Raw genomic sequence first — 27,710 nt, 5'->3', positions numbered from 1 at the left:
AGCAGCCAATATGGCGGCGGAGCGCGGCGAGGGGCAGCAACAGTCGCAAGAGATGATGGAGGGTGAGCGGCCCCTGCGGGCGACCGGGAAGCGGCGAGCTGGGGGCTGGGCGGGCACGGCCTCTGGCGGGATCGGAACTCGGACTCCAGTCTCCGGCCACAGCCACGGAGCTCTGACAGCTGCTAAACGGGCTGGACAGGGCGGGGGAGGCTCGGAGTCCGGGAGCTCCGACCCGGGGGCGGCAGCGGCCAGAAGAACCAGAGCCCCAGGAACAACGTGGCGCGAGCCCGCCCAGGGATTGGGGACGGATGAGGAAGCCGCGGCTATAGGAACCTAGTCTTAAAGCTCCGAGATTGACAGGCGAGGGGCCGGGGGACAGTCCTCTGTAAGCTCATTGGGAAACTGAGGCTTCAGGCGTGGGTACCTGCAAAGTCTACAGTTTGTTCACGCGGCGTGGGTGGAAAAGAGTCTGCTCTGGAAGAGAATGGGTTGTGGCAGAGGGATGGGTAACAAGGCGCTCCAGAGACTGGGTTTACAAGACAGTGTCTTATTTTCTAGGGGTTCAAGTCTCAAAAGGACTAAATTCAACTTTCTTCCCTTTTTCACTCTGTTGGATTATGTTATATGCATATATAAATATATAGCTTTTGTCCACAGTTGTGTAGCTACGTAAATATTACATGTGTGCTTACATATTATATGTATAGTATGTGTGCACTTACTCTGTATATACATATGTGTGTGTATAGATATACATATATCTCTGTGTGTGTTTACTTACCTTACTCATTGTAGCCTCAAGTGAGTCTTAAATTCCTTTGAAAGACTCCTATTTCGATGAGAATTGCTCACTTCTGGAAGGTCACTCACTTCTCTGAGAAGAGTCCTAGGGAAGAGCAAGGGATGGGGGTGCGGAAGAAAAGACCAGTGAGTTTCAAGAGTGGTGAACGCTTCCCTGAATTGGGCCTTGAAAAATCACTAGATGTCACCCAGACTGGGACGGGTTGGGAGGACCAGTGTCGTGCCAGAGAAAGGAAACCCAGTCAAAAACAGAGGAGTATGGAAAAGTGACCTAAATTAGCAGTCATATGCAGTGGGGATTGGAAAGAGCCAGCAAGGCTGCTCAGAAAAGCTCTTGGAGAGCTAGAGGTCGGGTTTTTTTGTTTGTTCCATTGGTTTGGGTTTTTTTTGTTTGATTGTTTGGTTTTTGGTTCTTTGAGACAAGGTTTCTTTATGTACTTGGCTGTCCTAGCCTCACTTTGTAGACCAGGCTGGCCTTAATCCATGTGCCTCTGCCTCCCCAAGTACTGGGATTACAGGTGTACTCAGCCTGTTTTAACTCTTGAATCTTTCCTAAGCAAGGAAATGCTTCTTCCCATCCTCCTCTTCCTTCCTACAGTGCACCGCTCTCCCTTCTTTCTCTGTTTCTCTGTAAAGAGCAAATACAAAAGCCAGGCTTTTCTCTCTTCCACTCCCACACATGTCATTACCAGCTGACATTTATGTTTCTACAGCCCTGCATCTTTTTAGAGGGTTTGTTGTTGTTGTTGTTTGGTTGTTTTGTTTGGGGAGGGGGTTGTTTGTTTTTGGCTTAGTTTGGTTTTGCTTTGTTTTTTAGGGTAGGCTGTCAATATATAGCTTTGGCTGTCCTGAAGTTTGCAGTGTAGACCAGGCTGACCTAGAACTCTTTAGAGATCCACCCGCATCAATCTGCCAGAGTGCTAGCATTTAAAGGCATGAGCCACCATGCCCAGTGACCTCCATATTTTGACACCTTCTCTATCACTGTTATACCTTAATTCAAACTTTCCTCCTCTTAACAGATTTCATTGTCTTTTTACTAGCTTATCATACCCATAGCTACATGGTCACATTCTTGCACATTGTCCCAGGCTCCAGAACCTCTCTGCTACCCTGAGGATAGAGGCACAGGTTACAACTACTGTCCCTTAAGTCTTCTGGCTCCTCCTGAGGGAGGTGCAGACTGTAATAGTTCAGAACCTAGTTTCCCTAATCCTTGATCACAGACTATCCTGGGCTTCTTGGCTTAATACATTCTCCTACATGTCGTACACATGAGACATTCTTGTGCCCTTTCTCATTCAGTCCTGACAAGGGTAATTGCTCCACTAACTCTTTTCTACAGATATGAATATTGTGGTTTAGAAAAAATCATTTTCCAAAGCAACATTTCATTGTTGCTTTATTCATAATTCAGAATCTGTTTATTTACTCAAAAAGCTTTGCATTGCCAACACTCTGTCCTGTGATCATTTAACATCAGCAGTTTACCTGGGGCATTTGGCACTATTGACACATTCTCATTTTCATTAGAGCTCCTCCCTGCCCACAGTCTGATTTTAGCTAGTCTTGATTTCTTTCAGAATGTGGGCCTGTAAATTGAGCCAGTTATCTTGGCCAATGAATAGTGAGACATCAATGAAGGTATGTGACAAAAGGGTCACAGTGGTTCCCTCTTGTGGACATAAGGTCAAATGTGAGCGCTGCCTGGAATGTACTTCACTAAGTGGTGCCATTAGTGTTCCTGATTGCAGATGATCCAGGTTTCAGAACACTTGACAATTCTTTACAAGCTCTTGGAGGAGAAGAACAGCATGTTCATTGTGTCTATGTGGTCTACCGTTTCCTGCCTCTATAACTTAGTGTTTGGATGTAGAAAACATTCAAGTGTTCATAAACTGAATTCAACTATTTTAGAAAGACGCCTTGCTTACTTACAACTGGTGTTAATCTCTTCTATGTTCCTCAAATTGTCACATGAAGTGAATTCTCACTGATGTGTGTGGGTTCAGTTGACAGGCGGGTTGAATCTGAAGAATCAGGTGATGAGGAAGGGAAGAAGCACGGCGCTGGCATCGTGACAGACCTCAGTGAGCAAAGCCTGAAGGATGGAGTAACACGAGGGGCAGAGGACCCAGAAGGTACTAGGCTTAGTTAACCTTGGACTCACCAAATAGGGGGAAGGGTTCTGTTGAAGACTGCTGCTTCTTTGTACACAATGTCTCCTCACAGCAGTAGTTATGTTCCTCAAATGTCCTCAGGAGACTGGGCAAGTAGGCATGCTGGCAGAGGGCAGCCTGCTCTCTAGAGTGCTGCCTCAGCAAATGACTGATTTACATTTATGAGTACAGTGGGTCCATTTCTGCTGAAAGGACAGTAGTACTACTGATGGTATTGGCATTAGTGTATCACCTAGAACAGAGACAGAAAATGATTTTTTAATCCTTTACTCAAAAAGCAAATTTTGAAGAGAACATGGTGGATGACTGCTATGCTTCTATATCCTGCCACAGTGATGAGGAATTGCTTCTGATCCAACCTCATTTCTTTTCTTTGAGACAGGGTCTCACTGTGTAGTCCTGCTTGGTCTTCAAACCATTATATAGAAAAGGCTGGCCTAGAACTAACATCTGCCTGCCTCTGCCTCCTGAATGCTAGGATTAAGGGTATGTACTACCATGCCTACATCCATTTCAACATTTATATAGGCCTGAGAATCACCTTAATCACAAGCAGAGATGTTAGGATAATCCCTTCATTTGGAACTGAACAGCTTCCTGTGGGAGTTTTAGACCCTCCTCAATAATAGTCTATGCTTATGTGTTTGCTTAGAAATGTAGTTTACATGGAAAAGAATGAAAGAAAACATGAACACAGAAAAATGTCCCAGCTGAATTGTTAGGTTTGTGGGGGCATATAAATTTCTAAGTAGTATGCATTTTAAAATGTTTTTTAGTTTTAAAATGAGTATTTAGTTTTTCCTGCTTAAAAAGAAAATACATTAGCATTGCTTAGAATCTCTTTTTAACAGCAGGCTTGAGAGAAAATTCTGCCTCTTACATTTTTCCAGATCTGTGTGGATTTTTCAGGTATTCATAATTATGCATTACCTTTATAAAAATAAATTTGTAAAAACCTAGCTACTTTTTAAAATAGCATTGTGCGCTGTGTGCCAGCAAAGATGATTGGTAACTATGGTAACCAAATTTTAAGGCAAAAGGAGATTACCACAAAAGTACCCGCCAGTTAGTTTAGAACTTCAGAGCTGGTATCTGGAGGTGATGTGGGTGGATAAAGCAAATGGGCTCTGTCCTCATTGTTGGCAGTTACGAAGGGCTGAGATCTGTGCCACTGAAATGGAGGCAACCTACAAGACTTGGAAGTTAGAGCAGCATGGTCCTGAGCTTTGTGTTCTGGCTAGCAATGTGATTGTGATGGGTCATTCATTGTAAGACTCTAATGTATGCTAGGTGAAAAGAGCCCTATGCCAGCCAGAGATCCCTACTGCAAAGCAGGCCAGTTGGGCTAGAGCCCAGCTTAAAGTCCACACTCTTACCTCCAGATGACTAGAACATGTAATAATTCTGTGGGGACATGTATTTCTAGTCCTTGGAGAAACTAGAACTGTTCTTACTTATTTTTACCTAAGTCTCAGCAAAACACATTCAAACATGTCAGTTATTACTTTCTTGTATTTCTCAACTTTGTGTGTATATGTGTGCATGTTCACGCTTGTGAAGTGTGTGTATGTGCAGGCATATGTTTGAGTATGTGTGCTAGTAGATGCTAGAAGACAGTCTCAGGTATTGTTTGTTCCTTAGGCACTGTTTACTTTGTCTTTTACTCTCCTGGAAATTGCCATTTAGGCTAGACTGACAGCAGTAAGCCAGTATGGTTTGACTTCTCAAGTACCAGGATTACAAATGCACCACCGTGCTCAGAGATCTAACCCATGTCCTGTGCTTCTACAAACACTTCACTAAGCTATCTCCCAGCTTTCCTGGCCACCACTCCTTTTTGTTTTTGTTTTTGTTTTTTTTTTGTTGTTGTTGTTTTTGTTTTTTTTTTTTTTTAGTACTAGGTATTGAACCCAGAGCCTTAAGTACTCTGTAGCTGAGCTCTGTCTTCAGCCCTATAGTCTAAAAAATATACCACTTTGTGGCATTCGGAAGTAAGTTCCACTTGGTAACCTTGTTCTGGGTTAAGCTAGTATTTCAAGTAGGGACAGGAACATCCCAAAGGGAACTTTGGACTGTGGACTGAGGAGCCTAGGGTAGCCCAGTTCCAACTTCTTGTAATTTTACAATGTCTGACTTGGACACTAGTGACCTGGCTACCTTGCCTGAGTTGTAATGTGTCTCCTGCCACAGCTTCCTGAGCTCGTGACAGTGAATTACTGCTGTCTTTTGAGGACAAGGAGATCTTGTAATGTCTTCTTAGTCTTGTCTAGTTCCTTTTATTTAACACCAGATTGGTTGGTATCCAATTGTGTTGGTATCTAATAAATGATGGGTAAACTATAGAAAAACAACATTTTAATTGGATACTGTTGATTGTTGTAGAAAAGACATCATGGAAAGTCAGTGAAGTGAATTCAGGCTTGTAGGGCCAATTTGTCTTTGTTAAGCTGGGCCCCTGCCGCATGATCCTCTCTGAGACCTCCAATGAAGAAACATGCTGACCAGCACATAGTCTACTAATGTTTGGGGAAGCTAGACAGGGGCTGATGTGTAAAGATGTGTGGCGTGTCAAGGATGTACGAACTGGCTCCACTGCAGATGCAAGTACTTGTTTGCTCTAAGGAAAATAAAGAGGAAGAAGAAAGGCCTAGAAAAAATAGTAAACAGTGATAAGAAGTTCAAGGAAATGGAGGAGAAAAAGAAAGAGAGCATTCTGGGATAGAACAAAGAGTTTAGACTCAAAAGAAGCACTCAAAAAAGCAGTCTCCTTCCTATAGAAAGTTTCAAAATAGAAAGGGTCTTAAGAGAAACACCATCTGTGAAGCTAGGTATAGTGGTACATGTCTGTCATCCAGCATCTGAAAATCTGAAACAGGATTAAAAATTCAAGGCCAAGGGCTAGAGGGATAGCTTAGTTTAAAACTGTATGCACTTCTGTGCCCACCCCAGCTCTGAATAATGACATGGAGACTTATATTTATTTATAATAGCTTTTGCCCTTCTCATTCTTGTTCCCTACTAGCTCTTATAACTTAAATTAACCCATTTATATTCATCTCTGTTCTGACACATAGTTCATTACCTCGCAGTCTCTAGTTCTGGCACTTGCTTCTTCCTTCATGTCTGGCTGGCAAATTCTCCTGCACATACTTCTTTCCCAGAGTTCCAATCTCTGCCTGGAAGTCCTGCCTCTCTCTCCCGCCTTTGCTATAGGCCATTCAGTTCTTTATTCAAGCAATCAAAAGGTGATGGAGAACAATGCTTACAAAATACTAAGGCAGGAGATGCTTCATAAAAACAACAATATCAAAGTTTGGCCTATATCAGCTGTATCAACTGGGTACAAAAATCAACCTTTGAATAACATGAGGACAGTTTTTACACAGTGCATAAAAAGATCACCCTAACACTTAGTGGTTAACAGCACTGGCTGCTTGTCCAGAGGACATGAGTTCAATTCCACATGTTGGCACACAACCATCTTGTGACTAGTTCCAGGGAGATAATGGAATTACAGGCCTCTACTGGCCTTGCAAGTGATGGAGAGATATACATGCAGACAAAGCATCCATGTGCATAAGTAAATACAAAAGTTCAAGGCCAGCCTACGCTACACAATTGATCTAAAATGGGGGGTTGTAATTGGGGGAGCAGGAATCCAATTAAAATAGATAGCTTTATTTGGATCAATTAGTGTAAACTAAGGAAAGAAATTATAAGATCACTGGGAAAAGTGGGTAACACTTTGATGGTAGGAAAAATGCTGTTACCCTCAAAGTATTATAGGGAATGTGTGCACACATATTTGCATTTCTATGTGTCATAGTTCTTTCAACATCATACTTAATCAGGTTCTAATGAAATTAAAACAAGGAACCGTTCATATGAAGCTCTCCCCTGCAGCAGGGAGCAATTTATAGCTGGCTCTCAAGGGTGGATAGTCTCATGAAATCCAAATGGACTTCTCTGCTGGAACAAGTTTACCAGGCTTCCAGTTGAGACGTACACTTAAATTATTTAATGAAGCAATTTGAGCCTGTCTGTTGAGCTCTGCTTCATTTTGTTTCCCTCTTTTCAGAGAAGTATCTGTAGATGCTGGGCTACTTTCCAAAGCAATAAAAGGCACATCCCAGAACATGTAATATGCCCCACATGATCTGTATTCAAGTGGCTTGATTTATTGCCCCAAACAAAAGGGAAAGAATAAATGGGTAGATAGGCTGCTTGGCACACTCCCCAGACTCCAAGGGGACATGCTTCCCAGCAGTGACGAGGCTTGAGTAGGTTCACCAAGACTCAGGCAAGCTGTCGCTCTCCTCTTTCCCACCAGATCAAGCTGCATGGGATTTTTGTGAGAGGTTCAGAAGCATGCATGTACACTTGGAGATTTTGCTGTCACCCTTTTCCTCTCTAGTGTCCCCTGCTTTATAAAACTTCTTTAGCCCTAGGGCAAAGGGGCAACCCTTTATTAAGACCTGTCGCCACTGACTCTTACAAACAAAATTGTTTCTTCTTTCTTTCTTTGTAGAGGAACATGAGCTGACAGTGGATATGGAAACCATCAGCCTAGATGGAGATGCAGAGGTAATGCTGCCTGCCTGGCCCAGCCTCAGGGGCCGTGGTTACAGATGATGGTCCTAACCATTAGCTTATCTTTTTTTTTTTTTCTTTTTGGTGAGGGGGAAATTAGTTTTTTATTTTGTTTTTGTTTTTTCCTTTTTCTCTTTTTTGGGGGTTTTTTGATTGTTGTTTTTTATTTTTATTTTTGGGGGTTTTGTTTGGTTTTTAGATTTTTCAAGACAGGGTTTCTCTGTAGCCTTGGCTGTTCTGGACTCACTTTGTAGACCAGGCTCACCGCGAACTCACAGAGATCCGCCTAACTCTGCCTCCCCAAATGCTGGGATTACAGGTGTGTGCCATCATGTCTGGCTCATTAGCTTATCTTCCTCTCCCTCTCCCGCCTTTTTTTTTTTTTTCAAGACTGGGTTTCTCTGTGTAGCCTTGGCTCTCCTGGACTCACTTTGTAGACCAGGCTAGACTCACAAAGATCTGCCTGTCTCTGCCTCCCAGGGTGCTGGGATTAGAGGAGTGTACCACCATGCCCTAGTTAGCATATCTTTTATAAAGTCGACAAATTAGTGACATCTAAGCCTCCCTTGATTGGGTTGGTTTCATGTATTTTAACTATTTTTAATACCAGTGGTTGAAATCTATTTCTGTGTAACCAAATGAAATGTTTTTGACTCACAAGTTACTTGAGTCCATTGATCATGTTGATGGTGGGGTCCTCACAACCCCCATTTATGGAAAACTCTGTGTGTGCATGTTTAAGTGTGTTTGTGTCCAGTTGCTAAGGGATTTAATTCAGACTGACAACTAGATTAGTTTTACGTAAAACTAATACACTAAATCATAGCTAAACAACAACAACAACAAAAAGCTAAACCTGGTGACCTTCCCTGTGTCTTTATCACTGTCATATGCCAGTCACAATGGATCTGCTTAGCATCACATCATCTGCCCTGCTCCCCACTTGAGAATCTCCTGAACAGCTTCTGGCCAGGTCTCCAAAAACTCTGGCAGATCTGAGCATGATTCCTCTGTGTTTCAGGATGTTGATCTGAATCATTATCGAATTGGAAAGATTGAAGGTTTTGAGGTGCTGAAGAAAGTGAAGGTGAGAGGGATCTGTCCTTGCATACAAGGTGACTTGGTAACATTTACTTGGGGAATATACACAATTCTTGTTCCTGTCATGTGGGTGGTACTGGCCTATTATTTTCATATGTCTGTTATGAATGGGGCAGGTGTTTTCCTGCATTTGGGTAGCTCAAGCCTGGCTGGGTTCTGAGGCTGCCTCAGTGAGCACTTGCAGAGTCTTCTGTCTCACTGCAGTTAAGTTTGCTTCTCAAAATGGAGCCTAGTAAAGGCTCCAAGTCCTGGCACATGGAGAAGCCCTTATTCAGTCCCTCCCTCCCCAGACAGCTATGTTCAAGTATGGGGTCAGCCTGGCTTCCCTTTAGGCCTATGCCTGTCCTCAATACAGGAGGTTAATTCCAGCTTCTCACCCTTAACTCACCTGCCTCCTGAAGGCCAACATAAAACAGCCCCTGAGAGGTGGCCCTGTGTTGCTTTACTAATGCCAATCCTCCTCCTGCCCTCCAGTCACTCTGCCTTCGTCAAAACTTAATTAAATGTATTGAAAACCTGGAGGAACTACAGAGTCTTCGAGAACTGGATCTCTATGATAATCAGATCAAGAAGATTGAGAATCTTGAAGCGTTGACAGAATTGGAGTGAGTATGGGGACCTAGAAGAGATGGGACAAGTTGGGTGGCCAGTTTCCCCAGAACCTACCCACCCTGGCCATAAGCTTCAGGGGCTGGTCTGTACCAGGTCCTGCTGATACTAGGGCTCTAAGAGAGAGCAATAGCTTCATACATGCCATTAGCATTGAAGGCTTGTTGTATTCGGTTTTTAATATTTACTATTAATATATCTTTTTGTAAAGGTGTAGTTAATCCTAAACAGCTATATAACCAAATCACCACACAGAGACTAGGATTTATTTAGTTAACCTAGAACACAATGCTGGGCAATAGTTACTCTATCCTAAACCTCCAAGCCTACATAGTTCCTGCCATTCAGATTCACTCATTATACTTGCTTTTAGTGATATCTTAGGTCTGGTTCATTTCTCCATGTTGTTCCAAGACCTCTCCTCCAGCTTCTGCTGTCCCCGCTTCTGCTCCTCTTCTCCTTCCTATCCCTTCCTCTCCTCCAGCTCCTCCCCTCTCCCTTCTACTCCTTCCTCTCCTCTGGCTCTTCTTCCTTCCTCTCCTCCCACTCTGAACCAGGATGTCCCACCCTATCCTCCCCATTGCTCAACATTGTGGCTGGTTGTTTTAATTGACAAATTAGAGAACAAATGGTGGCATGTTTACACAAACTTGAGACAGGTGATGCTTAGAAAAAGTATCACAATGCAATGTTCGGATTGAAACCAGATAGTTGGGGAGAGAAATCCAAATTTGAATTAACAAGGGTAAGGTGTATACATTCCAAAAGAACATTATACCAACAAAGGCTGGAACTGGGCATCTGGCTGGATTCCATTCAATAATGATGTCAGAATTAGAGAGAGGGGACCTTTAATCCATAATCCCTTTTTAAAGCAAAAGTGTCAGCAACATTTAAAAAAAACATTTAAAAGAGTCAGCTTTACCTAGTTGCAGCCTTAGCTGGACTTTGGTCATTTGTTGGTACTGGGTTTTGTTTTGGTTTTTTGAATAGAATATCATGGAGCCCAGGCTCAGATGAATTCTCTGTAGCTGAGGATGATCCTGAATTTTGATCCTCATGCCTCCACCTCGATAGTACTGGCCTTCCAGACATGCATCACCATGCCCAGCTGTCCAACACTGCTCAGGTTGAATTTGTACAAGGCATGGTACTAGCTTCTGCCCTGGACACAGGCACCTGGTTTCTGCTCTTAAGTAAGGCCATAGGAGACAGTGTTTATAGCCTACAAGTTGCTTTTACTGCCTTCCCACGTTCCAGGCAACCCCATGATCACATAGGACAGCTCCAGGGTGAGCCACTCAATGAGTGGTGGGGGCATGGTCAGATCTCTGTATACCTTGGAGGCAGATACGCTCTAAGTGGGATTCCAACTCTTACACGGTCTGTTCATTCAAGAAATATTTTGTTTCTTTCCAGGGTTCTAGATATTTCTTTTAATCTGCTGAGGAACATTGAAGGGATTGACAAACTGACACGGCTGAAAAAACTCTTCTTGGTCAACAATAAAATCAATAAAATTGAGAATATAAGCAGCTTACATCAACTGCAAATGCTAGAGCTGGGATCTAACCGGATCCGGGTAGGTACAGGTTACACTATGTCTTGGGAACAACTCACTGAGCTGTCTGGCTCTTCAGTGGTATATACAGAGTGTGTACTTGGCTGAGTTTTTCTTATGTTCATATTATTTGAAGCAGAGAAATATTTGTTAAGGAAAAATGCTAACTGTAAGCCAGTATTAATAAGAACCATGCTCATACCAACTGGTTTAGTCTGGTAGTTAGCTTTCATTGGCTCTTCATCTATATCATAGTCCTGTGCCAAGCCTGTCCACAAAGTAAGCAGCCAAGCTTTCTTTTTAAACCTGTTCATAGTGGGTTTCCTCCATCTGCATATAAGATGTTTCCCAGGGTGGTCACTTGCAGTGATCTGTCATGTGATAAGCAAGTATCTTGCTGTTGAAATGCCCCGGAATACTGGGCTGGCCCTTCATCCCCTAAACATGTCCTCTGGCAGGATTTGGTTTATTGTTCAATATCCATTTGACCTTGAAAACATAGATCAGAATGGAAATGAGAGACTGGCTTGTTTGTATGTTTGTTTGTTTGTTTGTTTGTTTGAGACTTGGTTTCTCTGCATTGCCTTGGCTATAGGAACTCACTCTGTAGACCAAGCTGGCTTTGAACTCAGAGATCTACCTGCCTTGGCCTCCTAAGTACTGGGATTAAAGGCATGCGCCACCACTGCCCAAGAGGCCTTTTTTTCCGATTAATTATTTAATAACTTTACTACCTGATTGAACCCCCCACTTTCACTCCCCATCCCCCCCACTTCTCAGGGAAGGGGACTCCCCACACCTCCCCATGGTACCAGCCCACACTGACACATCAAATCGAAGCAGTATTAAGTGCATTCTATCCCACTGAAGCCAGGCAAGGCGGCCCAGCTAGGGGAAAGGGATCCAAAGGCAGGCAACAGAGTCAGAGACAGCCCCCACTCTAATTGTTAGGAGAACCACATGAAGAACAACTGCACATCTGCTAAATATGTGCAGGGGCTGGTTCAATCTCTGTGAACCCTCATGGGCCCAGGTCAGTTGACTATATACTCCTTAAAGTATCTTTGACCCCTCCAGCTCCCTCAGTCCTTCCTCCTACTTTTCCACAAGTCTTCTAGAGCTCTGCCTGTTGTTTGGCTGTGAGTCTCTGCATCTGATTTCATCAGCTGCTGGCTGGAAGCTCTTAGAAGACAATTATGCTAGGCTACTGTCTATAACCATAGCAGAGTATCATTAATAGTGTCAAGAATTGGCTTTCTCCCATAGACTGAGTCTCCAGTTGGGCCAGTCTTTGGTTGACCCATTCCTTCAATCTCTCCTCCATTTTTATCCCTACACTTCTTGAAGTCAGGACAAATTTTGGGTCAATGGTTTTATGGGTGGGTTGATGTCCCCCTCCTTCCACTGGAAGTCCCACCGGACTACAGGAGGTGTCAACTTCAGGCTCCTTATCCCCTGCTGCTAGGAATCTCAGCTAGGAACACCCCCTGTAGACTCCTGAGAGCCTCCCCCATCCCAGAGATGCCCTTCCCCACGGATTTCCTTTTTCCCAGTCCTCCTCCTCCCCACTCCCCTAACTCTACCCACACCTGATCCCCACCCCCAATCCTCTTCCATCCTCTCTTCCATCCAGTACCCTCCCTCTATCTACTTCAGATAAGTGTATTTCCCCTTTGGAGTGAAATTCAAGCATCCTCCCATAGGCCCTCCTTGTTACTAAAAAAAATCAAAACAAAAACTGATGTAGGAGAACACAGAAACAAAGTCTTTTTGAGACAAGGTCTTACTGACTACGTAGGCCAGACTGGCCTGAAACTCACAGAGATCTCCCAGTTCTAGGATTAAAGACATGTACCCCCACACCCAGTACAACAAAACCAATTCTTTACCACTTGACTTATAACTACAGGGAAAAGTGCCTTGTATCTGACAGAGGAACTTCAAAGGGTCATATAGGTGCCAATATTGGAAGAGGATCTTCCAGGCAGAGGAAGGAGGCTTTCCCATGGGCAGATAAGTGGGATTAGTAAGTTATAAGGCTGAGCCTAATTTCAACATCATTGTGTCATTGTGCTGTGCCTGTCCTCACCCTCGTTGGTTAGTGGCTGAGGAAGGTATTTACATGGATGTGTCTGCCCACCCCATGATCGGAGTACCCTTCATTTGGTGTTTGGAAGTACTGTACCACACTGGTTCTCTAAGAACCATAAGGGTACAAAGCTAGGGCTAGAAAAAGCTAGGGCCTGCAGCAAGAAAAAGCACAGGAAGAGAAATGCACAGTCTCAAAGGCTAGGTAGGATGAAGTACCACAAGGGCTAGAAAAATCAGCTAGCTTCTGAGATTTCAAATAATCCCAGAGCTCTTTGAAAGCATGAGGGTTGTTGGGGTGGTGGTGGCGCATGCCTTGGGAGGCAGAGGCAGGTGATCTCTGGTCTGCAGAGCAAGTTCCAGAATAGCCAGAGGCTACACAGAGAAACCCTGTCTCAGTAAAGAAAAGAAAAAGAGAAAGGGATAAAGCATGTGGGGTTGGGAGTGAGCCCAGGAAAAAAGAAAGTGTGAGGGTTGGAAGTGAGCCCAGGAATCAGTCTGCAGTTGTCATCGTGTCCCTCCTTTTATTCAAGAGAGTTCATTGAAAACTTCGCAGAGTGCAGACATCGCAGAGCCGAAGCCTTAGACTGCCTTGGTCTAGGCACCTCCCTTGGTACAGGTTTCCAGACCGCAGAGAACATTTACCTTGATGTTTCATCTGTTTCACAGGCAATTGAAAATATCGACACATTAACCAACTTGGAGAGTTTGTTTCTGGGGAAAAACAAAATTACAAAACTTCAGAACCTGGATGCACTTACCAACCTGACAGTCCTCAGTATGCAGGTATTGGACCTCATCAGCTCCCAGCTTCTCATTCCCACAGGGCTGACCCCACCACACACAGCCTGGTTTTATTCCCTTTTATGTTTTGGTCTACACTGTTTCACAATTAGTAGATGACTCAAGCATTAGAAGCCACAGACTGTATATACACATACCCTATAACTAAAATTCTGTTCTTTTTATATAATTTATTTTTACTGTTAAGAATTTTACTTTTGAGAGCTGGAGTAATGGCTCAGTGAGGAAGAGCACCAGCTATTCTTGCAGAGGATCCAGGTTCAAGGCCCACAGGTTCATGGCAGCTCACAAGCTGTCTATAATCTATTCCCAGGGAATCTGAGCCTTCCTTCTGGCCTCCACAGGCACCAGTCACATATATGGTGGTGCACAGAAAAATGTATGTTTAGGCAAAACACTCATATACACAAAATTTAATTTAAAAAAAATTTTTTTTACATCCCTGGGGCTAGAGAGGTGGCTCGGAAGTTAGGAGCACTGGCTGCTGTCTCATAATACAGGTTCAGTTCCCAGCACTCAACTCACAAATATCTGTAACCCTCTTCTGACCTCTGAGGGTACCAGGCAAGTATGTGATATACAGACATACTTGTAGACAAACGTTTATGCACATAAAATAGTAATGAAAGACTCTCATTCCTTCCATATTAATTTCGGCATCTTCAGAAGGAGAGCTTACCCAAGTCCTCAAACGTGTCTGTTCAGTGGTAGAAATGGAGAGATTTGTCAAGGTTGCACATAGAGTGCAGGCCCTGTGGGGACTGTTCAGCTGTTCAGCACTTTCTAACAGATTCATACATTCACACTAACTTTTTTTTTTTTTTTTTTGAGACTGGGTCTCATTATGAAGCTTTGGCTAGCCAAGAACTTACTGTGAATCAGGCTAGTCTCTAACTCACAAGAGATCCAACTGTCTCTGCCTCCTGCATACTGGGATAATGGCATGCACCACTGTCTGTGCCTGGCTCATGTCAAATTATTTTGTTGCTGTTTTTTAAGGTTTTGTTTTTGTTGCAGGGTGGGAGGTCGGGTTCAGTTTGGCAGCAGTTAGTAGAATCAGACCTTGAGGGTCAAGAGAGATGTGACTGGGTATCCCTGGGATACCTGTTTGTTTGGCAGGACCCACCAACAGCCTCAGAAAACCTCATAGACTCTGAGTAAAATAGATGCTTCATAGACTGCTCTGGAAGAGACACTCTTGAACTGACCGAATTGTAAAATACCCTAAAAGAAATGAAAACTGGTTTGTTTCAAAAAAAAAAAAAAAATGTTAGGATAGGGAGATGACTCAGTAAGTAAAGGTACTTGTTCCCAAGCCTCATGAGCTCAGTTCAACTCCCCAGGTCCCATATAGTACAGAGAACCGACTTCCTGAAAGTTGTTTTTTACTTGAAATACACATATATAATGTTTATGTGTATGTATCATGATATATGTATCATAGAGAGCTGGAGAGGTGGCTCAGTAGTTGAGAGCACTAGCTGCTTTCCAGAGAACCTCGGCCTCAGCATCCATGTGGCATCTCTAACACCCTCTTCTGGCCTCAGTATCAGGCATGTACATGGTGCGCTGACATGCATGCAGACAGAACACCCATACATGAATGACGTTTTCATTATACCTCTGACATTTTAGATTGTTAATTAACTCAGTGATCCAGTGAGACGGCAGGGCAAGTAGGCTATTGCTCCAAAACTGGCCACCTGAGCTCAGTCCCATGTGATAGAAGGAGCAAACTCACTCCTACAAGTTTTCCCCGACCTCCTTGTATCCGCCATCTCACGGCCATGTACACATACACAAGATAAACAAATGTATTTTAATTACTTCAAGTAAACCTTATGAAGATATAGCTTTAAAAAAAAGTGAGATTTTCATATAAAAGATCCTGAATGTCCAGATAGGAATTTCAACCAAGTACAGAGATGTTAAGTCTTCTCTAATTCCTATTCAAGAACATTAAATTTTTTATTTTATGTGTGTGGATGCTTTGCCTGCATATATGTCAGTGCACCACATATATACCTAGTGCCCTTGGAGGCCAGAAAAAGGCACTGGATTCCCCAGGACTGGAGTTACAGGTGATTATGAGCAGCCATGTGGGTTCTAGGAATGAGCCGAAGTCCTCTGGAAGGACAGCCAGTGCTCTTAATTACTGAGCTATTTTACCCCATCACCATCCTAATACAGTTTATATAAAATACCTTTTCTTAGGAGTCTTCAGGATAAAGAAGCTTCATTTGTGAAACCATTCTATTTCTAACCTGTGTAGCTGACAGCTTTTTTTTTTTTTACTCTTTTAACATTTGTATGTATGTGGCATGAATATCTGTATATTCATGCACATGTGTGTGCATGCATGTGGAGGTCGAAGCTTGAAGTTGGGAGTCATCCCTTGACAAGGGAACCCACCTCACTCATAAAAGGGTCTTTCAGGCAAATGCAGAGCTAACTGACATGGCTGCTTTTGCTGGCCAGCTTGTTTTGGAGAACTCTAGTCTCAGGCCTTCCAGGTCTGGAATTAGAAGCAAGTCACCACACTCGCCTGGTATTAGTATGGGTTCTGGGAGTCTAAACTCTGGGTGTCCTCAAACTTGAGTGGCAAATGTTTTAACCACTGAACCATCTCAGCCCCAAGGCTGACATCTAACTCTCTTTTACAGAGCAACCGGCTAACAAAGATAGAGGGTCTACAGAGCTTGGTGAACCTGCGGGAGCTGTACCTCAGCCACAATGGCATCGAGGTTATCGAAGGCCTGGAGAACAACGTAAGAGCCCCTTGGTCTGTCTGAGGGAGATAAAGGGAGGGAGAGAGGAAGGAGTGGGTGCTGGTATCCACTGCCCTCCAGGCCTGGCCTCAGGTGGACATACCACCTACAGGATGTGAGCTAAGGGCCCTCTGTCCCAATAAGTCAAAGGGCCAATGTGTTGTTATCATGGCTGCCTGTGCATTTTCAAGTATCACAGGCACCCTCTAGGGCAGCTCACTGCACATCTGCCCTGTAATCTAGGCCTTTGGGTGCTTTGAGAAATCTTTATCTGCCTCTGCCTCACACAGATAGCTAACACAAGTATCCCTAGCTCTATCCTTCCCATTTCTCCTGAGCTTAGTGCCTTGCCTCAGCCCCACCCCCAGCATGCAAAGGCTACAGGGTGAGCTTGGCTAGGCTGCTTAGAAGAAAGAGCATGGCTCCTGCTTCCCTGCCCCTCTCCCTGAGTCCAGTGTGCATATGGTCTCCTCCTCCCAACTGCCTCTCACCTTCCTCCTGTACTCCTCCCACCCATCTCCAGCCTCCCATCAAGAAGAGCCTCTCATATAGGTTGCCTTTGGCCCCACCTGTTTTTCCTCCAAGCATGATTCAACACAAATAAAATATATTTTACTTGTTCAATTTTACTGGGGTTGTTTTGTTTTGTTTGTGGGGAACATTTTTGTTTATTTGCTTGCTTGCTTGCTTGGTTTTGTTAAATTGACAGCAAATATACCAAGATTGGGTGAGGCTTTTGTTCTTGGAAGCATCATTCTTCAGATCTCATCACAGGTTCCTTTGCCCTCTGTACCCCATCCAGGCCTGAGTTACAGCAGTGTTATCATTCTGGAGGAAAACCAGTGTTTTGGGTTTTAGCATCATGTATGTAAGAATTTTTGGAAAAACTAAAATTTGCCTGTGCAACAGTTTGGTACTTTCCACTAAGTTAAATTAAGAGTTTAGTCAGCTTGTGAAGCCAGGTGTGGTAGCACACACTTATAACCACAGCACCTGAATGGTGAACAAAGAAGAATCAGAAGTTGAAGGCTGAACCTGACTACAAAGTGAGCTCAAGGCTAGCCTGGGCAGCCTGAGACCCTGCCTCAGACACATGTACAATTAAACCAGCTTCTGAACTTCTGTAGAAGGGGAGATAGGGGCAGCCACTGGAGCAAGGAGACCTCGGAAAGCCTTGAGGGGCTGGGTAGATCACACACTGAGAGCACCGATACCCTTGCTCCCCACAGGTCGCAGCCCCCACTAAGAGACCAGTACATCTGCATTGTAGTTCCCTTGTGGTACAGGGCTGTCTTCAAGCACACAGGAAGCATGGGTGTAGAATACTACCTAAGACATGTAATATCTCCATCTTGGTTAAACTTCATGTCACTCCTAGGTCTCAAAAACAAAAGAGAAAAATACTGTTAACATTTACTGTGGTCAAATGTGACATTCTTTCAGATTTTATTTTAACTAATGATAAAATATTTACCTAATATTGTCCCAAGTTTTATTCTCTCTCTCTGTTTGGGGAGGGTTGTTTGTTTTTTTGTTTTTGAGCAGGTGTTTTTCTATGTAGCCCTCCATGTCCTGGAACAACTCTGTAGACCAGGATGCCTCAAACTCAGAGAATCACCTGCCTCTGCCTCCTCAGTGCTGGCATCAAAGATGTGCACCACCATGCCCAGCCCAAGTTTTATCTCCTAATCAGGAATTTACTTTCATGGTGGGAGAAGAAGAAATGCTTTTTTCCCAAGTGGCACATACATTGTCACTGCCCACTTGTCAGATGCTCATTCTTCAACATCCCAAGGCATCTATCTAATGTATCTGACTCCTTAGCTTTTTCCCTTCCGTCTAACATGTTTGTTCTAGCTTTTGACCTGGGCGTTACTAGGTATCATGGGAAGCTATGACCTATGCTGTGGGAAAACAGTCCCACCTTCCCTGTTTGGTTTTGTTTTTTGGTTTGTTTATTTGTTAAGACAGAGTGTATCTGTGTAGCCCTGGCTATCCTGGCCTCCTTTTGTAGACCAGGCTGGCCTCAAGAAGATCCACCTGCCTCTGCCTTCCCAGCACTGGAATTAAAGGCATGCACCACCACACCTGGCTTTGTTTTGTTTTTTAATTAAACAAAAGTAAGTTCTTGCTAGCACTCAAATCCTCCTCACACAGAAGGTGTACAACTGCATCTCAGGTTAGATTAGGGCCAATCCTGTTGTTCAGTGTATACCATCAGCCATCTTTGCTCCAAGCCTTTGTACTTGGACTTCTCTTTTGCTAGTTTGCAGTCTTGCACACAGTTTGAACACCACAGGACCATCACAAAGTGCTGGGGGATGTTGCCATTAGTGGGTGTGGTCTGTCCCTTTAGTCCCTTTGTACATACAGTTGTCTTGTGGCCCTTTTGACTCTGAAGCCCTCTGAATTGCTGTTGGGTAGGAACACTACCGCTTAGTGCATTGGGAACAGAAGTGGCTAAGGATAAGGTGGTGAGAAGGAGCTGCCTCTCCATGTATATGACATGTCACAGGGGCAGTAACATGATGAAGGTGACATTCGTACGTGTGCACATCTGGACTCAGTGCTTCTGGCATACGTGCCTCTGCTGGTGTGATGTTTGTTGTGTCAGGTGTGGAGGCAGGTAGGTTGGTAGTATGAAACCGTCAAGGAACTGGGAAGCCACAGGTGTAATATTTTTTACAATAGCTATGTAAAATAGCTATGTAGCTACTGGCTATGTTTGAAATTTTTATCTTTTTTAATTTCCATTAAAACTTGGAAAGACTTGGAATCAAGACACCAGGAATGCAAAGACACCGGAAAACAGGGATCATGAGTCTAAAGTGCTGGGAGGTCCTGAGGGCAGAAGGGGAAGGACTGTTATCAGGTTCCCAGCCAGTGCAAGGTTCCCGTGGAGTCAAGGGAAAAAATTCCAATGGTTTGTTAAAACATATTGGCCAGCACTGTGAGCTACAGGAGACTTAACTTTCACCATGAAATTGTTCTTCTGTTGAATCTTGAAACTAGAAACTTTAAAACAGTTACCAAAGCTGAGCTGATGTGTTTCAGGCGACATTTGACACGTTTTAGAGCACATAAAACAGAGTGCTGTGAGCAGAGTGGTGGTGCCACACACCTTTAATCCCAGCACTCAGAACACAGAAGTGGGCAGATCTCTGTGACTTCAAGCCCAACCTGGTCTACAGAGCTAGTCCCATGACAATCAGGGCTACACAGAGAAACCCTATCTCAAAAAACTGAAAGAAAAAGAAAAAAACCACAATGCTGTGTCCTGCAGGATGCATGGTATCCACAGACACCACCATTAGTTGCTAAGGTTCGCTTTTCCCTTGTTGCCATCATTTCTCAGTCCCAACAGACAACAACATTGGCCCTTCTTAAATACCTAGGCCCTAGGTAGTTTTGTCCAAGATAAGAAGACCTCTTTGTGTTACTCCCACCTCCACTGTGTGCCTGGTGTGTCTTATCCTCACTAAGTCCTCATTGAAGAGAAGCTGTAGGGTAATTCCACTGTAGGGTACTATGTATTTCTTCATGGTGAACACTAAAGGCACACTACAACGATTGTCATTTCCTCCTCAGCTCAGGGTCACTGCTCTTCCCAGATCATAAGAACAGGAGCAAGGGTCTCACTGGGGTCCCCAGTGGTTATCGGGGCTTCACACTGAAGCAAATTTTAGAGACTGAAAGCTTCATGAAGCTTTGAGCAGAAACACTGCATCAGTCCACCTGGAGAAGCTGTAGGTATCAGCCTGGAGTATCAAAGCCAAGCCAAGGCGGAGGGTGGTTCACCTGAAGCCTTCAGCTCAGCTCCACACTGTTGCATGTGGCTGCATGCTGCTGTGGAACTTCAGTAATCCAGAAAAAAAATATTTTCTTATTTTAGAACAAACTCACCATGTTGGATATTGCATCAAATAGAATAAAAAAGATTGAAAATATCAGTCATCTAACAGAACTGCAAGAATTCTGGGTAAGTTTTAAACTTAGTGGGATTGGTAGCTATCTCTTTGGCTCAGTGAGTCCCGTTGAGCAAAACGTGAATCATTGCAAGTCTGCCAGTCCTGGAAGCCTTGATGCTCAGTGAACTATGTATGCATGTGTTCTGGGGATCACACTCAAGTTGTTAACAAGTGTTTTTCTCTCCTGATCCATTTTATTTACCATTCCCACCTGTAAAAGGAATTTTTATTTGCCTGCTACAGTTGTTGTTTAGGAGGATTACTGCATCCTACTAACCTGGGCCTGGGCCTGGAAGCTTCTAGCCTCCATACAATTTAACCTAGGCCTAGAATATTTTCAGTCTCTGAAAATTACTGCTTAATAAGCTCACCCTTTCTTGTTCTTACTGAGTTCTGGGCTGGCTGGTTCAATTCCATTGTTCTGGCTCAAACTCCTTTCCCAGCTGACTTACTCACTTTGGCTTCTCTCTCAGTCCCCTAATTGCTCTGCTTGGCCTCAAACTCCAGCAGTCTGCTCTATCTCCTGGCTCCTTATTCTCGGGCTCATTCAATCTTCACCTGAGTGCTCTCTCTGCAACCTGTCTTTATGTTACTGTCCCAGTAAAACTGCCTTCTCTCTCTCTCTCTCTCTGCATTGCCTCTTAAGTAGTTTCCCTTTCCCCCCCCCCCTCTCTCTCCTGTGAGAGTTGGGCATATTCTATTTTGTCAAATCTTTCTCTGATTTGTCACTGTTTCTGTCAGTCAGTAAACATCAAACATGGGTGCTTCCTTCTACAAACTAACTTTACCTTCATTGTTTGGGTTTAAAGGCATGAAATACCATGCCTGGACCTAAGCTTTTCTTTACCTGAAACTTGCTCTATACAATGCTAATCTTAAACTCAAATCTGCTTGTTTCTGTCTCCCAGATTAAAGGCATGTCTCTATTCCAGCCAGATCACACAGACCTAGATCTTTGGATGTGATCTCTTGCCAGAGCAGCCATGTTCTGTTAAAATTCCTCTACACTCACCTTCACATTTTTTTAGTACAGTATTACAGATATACATTTTTTTTTTTAAGTGAGGTCTCTATGTAGCTCTGACTGTTGTGGAACTCTCTACATAGGACAGGCTTACATCACAGAGATCCACCTGCCTCCACCTCCCAAGTGCTGGGATCAAAGGCATGTGCCACCACATAAGACTGAGCTTTTTAAATCTGTAAATGTATAGCTTTTGTGCAATCTAGGCAAGTTTTTTTTTTTCTCTAAAATTGTTCTAGTCTCTATCAACCCTTAGTTTCTTCTAAATATATAAATATACGTATATTAGTCCTTTGGTGATTAGATCAACATCTGTTGCTCATCTCTCCCACTCCTGTCCTCAGGCTTTGCTCTGGTCTGAGCCTCAGTTTATGTGCTTTCAGTTTCTCTATCTTCAAGCTATTGTTTATCCTTCTTCAAAATCTTCCTCATTAATTAACTACTTACATTTATAAAGATCTATTTGTCTATTTTTATGTCTTTATAGTACATATGTGTCTGAGTGTGTGCCCGTGCCTTTGTGTGGGACAGAGGCAAGAAGAGGGCACCTGTGCCCTTCTCTGCCACCCCTGCCTGTTCTCATGAGGCACTTTCTCCCTGAACCTGGCTCGGACATTTTCTCACTCACCTAGGCTAGAAAAAACAGCCTGGTGATCCCCCTGTCTCCTCCTCCTTTGGAGCTGGGATTACATGCACATGCAGGATACCTGGATTGTTACATAGGATACCATCTCCATTATTATGCAGCAAACACTTCTAACTGCTGAGCCACATCTCCAGCCCTAGTTACTTCTCTTGACAAGATAACTGACAAAGACAACTTAAGAGGAAAAGGATTTATTTTTGCTCACAGTTTAAAAGGGCACAGTCTGTCATGGCAGAGTTCATGGGAGCAGGAGCATGCAGCTAGACTCTGGTCCCTTCAAGCTTGGGAAGGCTGGGAAGCAGAGAGAGGGTCTGATGACACTGCTTTTCTCTGTCTATGCAGCCCAAGATCCCAGCCCCAAGGGGTGATGCTACCCACAGTCAGGGTAGGCTTCCTTCCTTTGGAAATTCCCTCAGACATCCCCAGAGGTATAGCTCCTTACTGATTCTAAATCTAATCACACTGACAGTGAAGTTGACCAAAGTGCCTATGCAATGAATTTTTGTTCTAGTTGTACTTTCAGCTCTTTGAGAACATGTTGTTAAGAACATGTTTTTAGTTATGTGTATATATGTATACACATAACTGAGTATGAATTATGCACACATGAGGACCTGTGCCCCTGGAGGCCCCAAGATTGTATTCTTAGAGCTGGAGTTACAGGAGGGTGTGTGTCATCCGATAAGCTTGGGACGCAAGTTCAGACATTACAAGAACAGTACCTGATGACTCTAGACTATATTCTGTTTCTCCTTGATTTGACTTTTCTTCTCATTAGATTTTTTTTTTTTATGTTTCTTTGTCATTCCTTCTCTACATGACTAGTAACTCCTTGTATGTTGGGTATTATGAAACTAAACAGTTGCATATATACGTGTACTTGAAGTGTTACACTGTTATAGTCTGGACTTAAGAGGAATGGCACAGGTCTCTCAGGGGTCCATTCCTGACCCTTCCCCTTACCAAGCCAGCAAAGCAAACATGCTGAACAAAATCTAGATCAGGGAGGGAGAACCTCTGGCAGCAGCCTGCTTGATTGACGGCAGACATTACCTACTTATATTACCAGCACATGATTGAATCAGTTGCTTCTCTTTGTATTTTCCTGTGCTGGCCTCGCCCCACACATTCTCAATCAGTGGTAAGCAGTAGCTGCTGGCACAGAGGCTGTGTAGCCCACCCTGGCACCATGCACGCTTGCCAGCTCTCAGACACCTCCCACACACAGCTACTGCCTCTTCTCTGCAGACAGTTCACTCTCTCTGACACTGCTTTTTCTGTCTACATTACTGGTAATACCAGCATCCCTGTAGATGATTTTTCTGATGACCTAACATCTCAGTCCCTTGATTGACTTCCTTATCATTTGTAGCCTTTTCCATGAACTTCAAGCTCATTGGCCTGATTTCATCCTAAGTCTCACCTTGGCCTAACTCCTTCCCCTGCATTGTCCTCTCTCAGCTCCCTTTTACAGCTAGCTGTTGTCTAGCCTGGCTGCAGCAGTGGACCCTTATCTGCTGAAGTGGACCCAGAGATGAAAGGGCAGGAAAGGGAGCTCATGATCTCAGGCTTGAACTTCCTCTGTTTAGGTGATAACAGGTAGGGCTTTTTCTTCCTGAGCCTGCTGCAATTAAGAATGCAGCCACCAGCATGACCTGACAGCCAACATCCATTCCAGTGGGTCAGTGCCCATACTGCTTTTTATACGTCTCTTTGAATTCCATTCTGCCAGTGGACACATTTCAGATCCAACATCCTTTCCATTCCTCATCTTTCTCCCACTTCTAATCAAATATATTTAATTGCTGTACATTTCTCAAAACATACAGAAAACTACTGGCCTCAGTTCTCCTATCACCCTAAGTCCTTGGTTGTCTTTGCTTGTTCCTCTGCTATCTTGCACCCACAAGAGTGCTCTAGCATTGAGTCTTCATTTTCCTTTCTCCTTGGCAGCCCTATCCAGTCTTACAGTTTTAAATGTCACCACTCTGTTCCTGGTAGCCAAACTTCTCTAGCTCAGTGCCTTTCTTGGATCTAGCTGTCTGCTCATGTGTTGAGCCATCATCCAAATAGGACAAGTCCAAGCCTGAGATCATGGGTTGTACCCACAGTCCCTCCATTTGGCTCAACCTCAGGGGACAATGACTATCCTTCCAGATCCTCATACCAGAGTCTTGACATCCTCCTATACTTCCCCTTTCCTGTGTACCAGATCCACTCCAACATCTAAATTCTTGCTTCTACCTTCAAAATACATCTAAAACCCTGTATTTCCCCACCTCTGCTGCTGCCACCTGGCCCAAACCACCAACTTCTTTCCCTGTACTGTTTAGGTCATCTTCTGACTTGGAGCCCTATTTGTACTCTCCAGATAAAATCCTTGTGCTTGCTTTGGCTACACATGTACTAAATTGAACAATACAGAAATTACCACGGCCCCTGTGCAAGGATGAAACACAAATGTGTGAAGCACTCCATATGTTTATTGTATATAGGTTAATAAAAAGACAGAAACCAGAGGGAAACATAGAGGCCCTTCTAGAAAACCTGTATTGGATTCCCATCCCATTTAGGAATAAAAGCCAAATTTCTACAAAGCCCCATGATTCTCCACGGTGCCTCTCACTGTTGTATTGCAGATCCCCTCCCTGTCTTTCCCTATGGACATCATCACTCTGTCAAATCCCAGCATTCTTCAGAGCTTCACACAGGATAGGGCCTCATGAATCATCAGCAAAAGAGAAGCAACACTTCCAAGATCTATACTCACTAGATGCTTCAAACCCAGGAATGGTGCCTTGCCACATCCTGAGGACAGTAGAATCTCAGGGCAAGTGCCTGAGAGGCTCTTAATTCTAAGGCCTTGAGATGCCCCCTCCATGCATTCTCACCCAGGGACCTTTCACCCTGACTGCAGGCCTCCACTTCTCTTCTGCTTTACATGTAGATTGTCCATGTCCTAATGTGTGTCATTTTAGCTTATGCTCTCCCCATCTCTGGCCATGGTAAGTTCTCAGACTAGAGAGGTCTCTTCCCCATGGTGGTGCCCTACTTCCTGTAGCAGCTTGGTGCAGGCCCTGCAGCTTGGAGTGTCTATAGACATGACTTCTGACTCTGTGGACAAAATGGGACTGTAGTCAGAGTCAGTGTGAAGCTAGACTGGCTACTCAGTTTGGACTGTTGATGTGGTTGCTTGCTCTGCCGTTTAGTTTCTGTCTTCAAGCCATTAAGTGCACTGGACTACATCCAGCCTGGGTGACATGAGTAGCCAATTGTGCACACCCCTGACGGCTGTAGTTACTGGCATCATGTTGGTACCAATTCAGTCATGCTATTTACACCACAGAAAGTAGCACACTCAACTAATCATGTGTCTTCTCTGTTCTGTAGAACAAGCTGGTGATTAAATATTTGCTAGCATTCCTTGGGCCCACACCTTTGTGGCTGATCTGAAAAGGTGCCCTTTCCAAACCTCTGCCATAGCACTTAGTCAAACTGGAAAATGGGTTTGAACAGTTTTACCTGGCACTACAGGTTCTCACCCAAGGTAGCTTTTGTCTCAAAAATTGATCCCATCATTAGACAGTGTGGAAGTCAACCAGCTCCAGGCTCATGTAGATGCCTCTTTTGATTAGGGAGAGCACTCTTCTGCCAGGCTCACCTCTTCTAGATGGGCTGGCATAGATGAGACTGTGAATCCCACAGCTCAGGCCCCAGCCCACTGCAGGATCTGGTGTTCCTCATGAGGTGTTGGCAGTGTTGGCCAGCCATGGGTGGCCTTTGTATACAGGAGCTAGCTAGCAGTGGAAACATCTTCAAAAATGTAGCACAGAGGTGATCTCAGTCATGCTTGGAGTAGAGCAGCTTCCTGTCAGCTGTTATGGTCAGCACAGTCTCAGCCTCGACAGCAGGTGGTGAGATCAGGTATGTAGGAAGAGTACCCAAAGCAGCTTCAGACCTGCTTGAGGGCTTCAGCTCTTCTCTAACGAACTTAGTGTAGATGGAGGCCTGTCACAGCAGGGTGACCCAAGTGAGTGTGTGCACAGGTATCATTTTTCACAGCGCTGCTAAAAGGCAGCCAAGAAATACCAAGTGGTAATTGAGGGATTGGATAAGAAAGACCATAGACAGTTTTAATGACCCCTGTCTCATATTTGGGGATCCCGGGACATAGGGGCCAGAGCCCATCTCCAAAGGCTTTTTCCACGTGTTCCCTCAGATGAATGACAATCTCCTGGAGAGCTGGAGTGACCTTGATGAGCTGAAGGGTGCCAGGAACCTGGAGACCGTGTACCTGGAGCGCAACCCCCTGCAGAAGGACCCACAGTACCGGCGGAAGATCATGCTGGCCCTACCCTCCGTTCGGCAGATCGATGCCACATTCGTCAGGTTCTGAGTCCTTCCTCTTCACCTGGTCCCTCTTTTCAAAAGAACTTCCCAGCCACGGTTTTTTAATCTACCTATGCTCCTGAAGTTGTCACTATACCAACAGTCACAACCCAATGGCAATAATAAGGCATTGGTGGTACCTGGCCTGTGATGCCATACACCATTTGGAGATGCCAACACTATTAAATCTTGCCACATGGTCTTCCTGGTGAATTGATGATGGTTATTGTAGCCATGGAGAGAATGCAGGACTTTTCACAGTCATTTGTTCTTCCTGTCTGTCTGTGTCCTTAGATTGGTGGGCATTCTGGGCTGCCCTAGCAGGCCTTCAAGTCAGTTTTCAGGTCTTAAGTAATCATGACCCACAACAGCACACTTGATAGTCTTTCAGACCAATTTTGGAAAGAAAAAATATTTTCTTGGCCAATTTTGAAAAAAAAAATTTTTGAGTAAAAGATGATCCAATCTCCAAAGCTGTAATCCTTAGAGTCCTTCTGCCATGAGTAATGACTGAGCATGCTCGGTGCTGTATGACCTTGTTCCCACTTGGTAAAAGCTGAACTATGGAGAACTTCACTCCATATTGCCCAGCTAATGTTGAACGTGCATAACTAAGCTCTTGGCCACTGGTTACTAGTTACATGGCCTCCTATTCTCACCCGTAATCCTCTGGCCTTATTTAGATGAAATTTCTGTGAGCAAACTCCTAGCGTGTGAATCTAATGCTGAAAGAGCATTGTTATCCATCTGCGTTTCACATTTCCTCTTTCACCCAGTAAGGACTAAATATGGTCACCAAAGACCCCTCAGCTTCCAGGGATCTAGTTCTACACCGTCCAAAATGGGACCACTAACCGCCTCATGTGGCGGTTACTGTTCATACCTAAGTCCATTGGGTTCACTCTGTCTCTTCATTTGTGCTTACACTTAATCTGCTCAGAGACCACATCCCATGAAAGGCATCCCATTTACATCACAGAAGATTCCAGAAAGCACTGATCTCAGCTTTGTTCAGTATCAGGGGGATAGCCTGCCCTGAGTTGTGAGGCATGTGCCCAGGTGTCCAAGGTAACCGTTGGCCAACTGCCTGGGAGTTTGTAATGTCAGAATGGTTATATGGGATTTAACAACCATTTTCTGATTCTAATTCTCACCAGAATAAACTATATGATCTGACTCTA

The 27,710-nt window shown here is 44.1% G+C and overlaps 1 protein-coding gene and 1 non-coding gene across 2 annotated transcripts; both read left to right on the top strand.

The window, feature by feature from the left end:
* Window positions 1-27,710, top strand: Ppp1r7 (protein phosphatase 1 regulatory subunit 7). Its single transcript, XM_055616582.1, has 10 exons — window positions 1-62; window positions 2,814-2,942; window positions 7,510-7,565; window positions 8,593-8,658; window positions 9,147-9,277; window positions 10,701-10,863; window positions 13,600-13,716; window positions 16,398-16,502; window positions 20,395-20,481; window positions 26,360-27,710. Exons 1-10 carry the CDS (start codon window positions 11-13, stop codon window positions 26,534-26,536), a joined length of 1,083 nt encoding a protein of 360 aa, XP_055472557.1. The 5' UTR covers window positions 1-10; the 3' UTR covers window positions 26,537-27,710.
* LOC129684067 (U6 spliceosomal RNA) lies at window positions 24,523-24,624 on the top strand. Its single transcript, XR_008721257.1, has one exon. It is a non-coding gene; the product is annotated as a U6 spliceosomal RNA (small nuclear RNA).

This window comes from Psammomys obesus, unplaced genomic scaffold (genome assembly GCF_907164565.1).
Source record: "Psammomys obesus unplaced genomic scaffold, mPsaObe1.curated_primary_1811, whole genome shotgun sequence".
Taxonomy (NCBI): domain Eukaryota; kingdom Metazoa; phylum Chordata; class Mammalia; order Rodentia; family Muridae; genus Psammomys; species Psammomys obesus.
This window is presented reverse-complemented; position numbering and strand designations above follow the sequence as displayed.